At 46.4% G+C, this 3,539-nt stretch overlaps 2 protein-coding genes across 2 annotated transcripts; both read left to right on the top strand.

Annotated features, from left to right (window-relative positions):
- Nucleotides 1–45: 45 nt before the first annotated feature.
- LACBIDRAFT_334304 (uncharacterized protein) lies at nucleotides 46–846 on the top strand (the record flags this gene model as incomplete). Its single annotated transcript, XM_001889065.1, has 1 exon — nucleotides 46–846. One exon carries the CDS (start codon nucleotides 46–48, stop codon nucleotides 844–846), a length of 801 nt encoding a protein of 266 aa, XP_001889100.1.
- An 813-nt stretch (nucleotides 847–1,659) lies between these two features.
- Nucleotides 1,660–3,071, top strand: LACBIDRAFT_314549 (uncharacterized protein; the record flags this gene model as incomplete). The annotated part of the gene is made up of 3 exons (XM_001889064.1): nucleotides 1,660–1,793; nucleotides 1,844–2,091; nucleotides 2,158–3,071. The coding sequence occupies 3 exons, from the start codon at nucleotides 1,660–1,662 to the stop codon at nucleotides 3,069–3,071; spliced, it is 1,296 nt and encodes a 431-aa protein (XP_001889099.1).
- Nucleotides 3,072–3,539: the final 468 nt, after the last annotated feature.

Here is a 3,539-nt window from a genome sequence, read left to right as displayed (position 1 = left end):
CCTGGATCTTCTGTCGAGGCGCACAAAGGCGTGCCCAGCAACGGGATGTTCGGATCTCTCGTCGTATTTTTTCCCACTCGCCATGAAGGTGGTGTAGTCCACATCCGTCATAAGGGCAAGGAATGGTCCTTTGATCCCGCAGCAATCACCGCCGCTCAAGAAAGTCCCTCAATTGCCTTCATTGCGCTTAAATCTGATGCTGAACGTGAAATTACGGTGGTTAATTCCGGCTATTGTGTCACAATAACCTACAACCTATATTTCGACGGTAGCGACACATCTGCCACCCCTCAGATAGGTGTCGATGAAGGAGAGGCTCTTCATAAATGCCTCTCCACCTTACTTGACAACACTGAACTCCTGCCAGATGGCGGCTATCTTGGCTTCGGTCTTCGCTATATGTACCCCATAACCACCAACTCTACGTCTTATAGCCTTTTCGAGGTGATTAACTCTCTGAAAGGAAGCGACGCTGTTATAAAACGGGTTTTGGATCAGCTTGATCTGTCTCCCGAGCTCAAGATCATTTACGAAGTCGAAGATGACGATGATGATTGTTCACCTCTTCAAGTCATGCTGGACAGCGAAGCTTCATTCCCGGAAGAGCAAAGCGACATGTCTCTCAAAGAAGCCCTTTCTGAGTACGGAACCATAATCCTATCCGAGGAGATTCACTGGGTTACACCACTGACAAGCTTCAGTCGTATCACGTCCCAGTACGTCACATATGGAAATGAGGCATCGCTTCAATATGCCTATGGAGACATTTGTCTTGTGGTTGAGATCCCTGTTACAGGGAAGAGACTAAAAGGAAAGAGAGGTGGGAGAAAGAGCGAGGATAGTTGAGCAACCCCCTCGGCGGGCAGACATGGATGAGCAAAATTGTCCGGCGCACTTGACGTCTCATGAAATTATGATATCCTCTCTTGAAAATGCTTTTCGTAGTTCTTGAAAGTAAAATTTCAATTTTTGCGAGACTAGCGTGGCCGACTGTATATCGAACTCCTCAAAATGTACCGATCATTGTCTCGTAAAAAAATGGATACCACATAAAGGTGATATTATTCCTTCAGGCTATGTAAGAGCTGGAAAATCAAAGCCAGATTGAGGGGCCTGTTTGAGACTAGTTGAAGACACCGTCCTTGGCTTGTTGTACCATCGGCGAGATCGAGACGTGTTGCAAGGCATCCATCTTCCGAGCCTTCGGAAATGTCCCGTCAAGGGCAGGATCTGGGTCGCAAGCGTCTACAAGCTCTAGTGCGGTATTGCGTCACTCGCGTCCGCTAGATCGACCCATCTAACATTATACAATCATTTATTATTAAACAAAAGAGATTATTAGGGTAGACTCCAATATCTCATTGACTCTTGAAGGGAAGCGACACTGTTATTTTGAATGTAAGGGAAACTTTCGGAGTTTACATCACAATTAAACAATTATTGATCGAACACGCCTATCGTTCTGAAGCCAGTTGTAAGTGATCTCTTGTTTTTCTGCGGCCTCTGTGCGGCACTTTATTTGCTTTGGTCGGTGTTGAATAACATGGACCCTTTCGAGTTTGACTCTGATCCGAAATATGATCCGAACACATCTCAACACAACGCTTGTTGAACTCAAGTTGAACTTGGGTTGAACGCTCGCTCCTTTCCTTTTCAAAGATGTCAATGACTCTCAGTGACCGCATTACTGCTGTCAAAAATGTTATCTTGAAGGAAAGGCCTTTTTGCATTGGAACTTGTTCGCTCACTAAAGACGCGGGACTTCTTTTCTTCCGCAAAGGCGACGCTGCAGGGTGAGCCCACTCCGATATCCAGGAAACTTTTTTTCATGCTTTGCTCTTAGATGGGTCAATCTTGCTGACCCTAACGATACAAAGCTTCAAGAGTTGTTAGAATCCTGCGAGCAAGCTCCTGTTTTCAACGGCTCATCTCCAAACGCGTGGAACATGGACAATTCTAATATTTCAACCCACCTCGATGCCAGACTCGTTGATGCTGGGGTCATAGAGTATGTGAGCAATGAGCTCATCAATCTCTGCAACAGTACTCCAGAAAAATTACAACCGGAATTGTTCCAGTTAAATGTTTATGGTCAGTAAAATTTGAGGTTGGCTTGAGGTTGGCACTACGCTGCTGACTCATTCTCTTTTTATCCAGGTCCTGGATTTTCTGTCGAGGCGCACAAAGGTGTGCCTACCGATGGGATGTTCGGATCTCTCGTCGTATTTTTTCCCACTCGCCATGAAGGCGGTGTAGTCCACATCCGTCATGAGGGCGAAGAATGGTCCTTTGATCCCACAGCAATCACCGCCGCTCAAAAGAAACCCTCAATTGCCTTCATTGCGCTCGACTCTGATGCTGAACGTGAAATCACTGTGGTTAATTCCGGCTATTGTGTTACAATAACCTACAACCTATATTTCGACGATAGCGACATATCTGCCACCCCTCAGAAAGGTATCGATGAAGGAGAGGCTCTTCATAAATGCCTCTCCGCCTTACTTGACAATGCTGAATTCCTGCCAGACGGCGGCTATCTTGGCTTCGGTCTCCGCTATATATACCCCGTCACCATCAACAACAATGAGTCTTATAGCCTTCGCAAGGTGATTAAATCCTTGAAAGGAAGGGACGCTGTTATAAAACGGGTTTTGGAGCAGCTTGGTCTTTCTCCCAAGCTTAAGATCCTTTACGAAGTCGAAGAGGATTGCTCAGCTTTTCTAGTTATGCTGGACAGCGTAGATTCATTTCCGGAAGATCAAACCAACTGCATTCCAACTCTCAGAGAAGCCCTTCCTGGGTCTCCAAGTGCGGTGGTTCTCCGCGAGACGGATGAGGATACTGATGCAACTGATTGCTACGGAGGCATAATCCCATCCAAGAGGATTCACTGGGTTACACCAAGGCTGACAAGCTTCACTCATATCATGTCACAGTACATCACATGCGGATACGGAGACGAGGTGTCGCTTCGATACGCCTCTGGAGACATCTGCCTTGTGGTTGAGATCCCTGTTACAGGGAAGAGGCTAAAAAGAAAGAGAGGTGGGAGAAAAAGCGGGGGCAACTGAGCATCTCCCTCAGCGGGCAGACATGGATGTCCACCGCAAAATTGTCCGTAGCACTTGAAGGTTTTCATTCTTTGCGAGGCAAGCGTATATTATAAATGTACCGATCATTGTCTCGTAAAAAAAAAGTAAAGGATACCACATAAAGACGATACCCTTCCTTCAGGCTACAGTTAGAGAATCAAAGCCAGATTGAGGGACCTGTTTGAAAATAGTTGAAGACACCGTCCTTGGCTTGATGTACTAATCACGAGCTCGGTGGCCACATACTCGATGATCCCACCATCAGCGAGATCGAGACGTGTTGCAACATTGGAGGCATCGATCTCCCAAGCCTTGGGAATGTTCCGTCAAGGGTAGGATCTAACAAGCTCTAGCGAGGTATTGCGTCGGTCGCATCCGCTAGATTGACCCATCTAGCATTATACGTCTTTCATTTTTTGGAAAAGAGTTGGAAGAATAATAGGCTAG

This window comes from Laccaria bicolor, genomic scaffold, assembly GCF_000143565.1.
Source record: "Laccaria bicolor S238N-H82 LACBIscaffold_61 genomic scaffold, whole genome shotgun sequence".
NCBI classification, from domain to species: Eukaryota; Fungi; Basidiomycota; class Agaricomycetes; order Agaricales; family Hydnangiaceae; genus Laccaria; species Laccaria bicolor.
The sequence above is the reverse complement of the archived record's forward strand: the minus strand, read 5'-3'. Positions and strand labels throughout refer to the sequence as shown.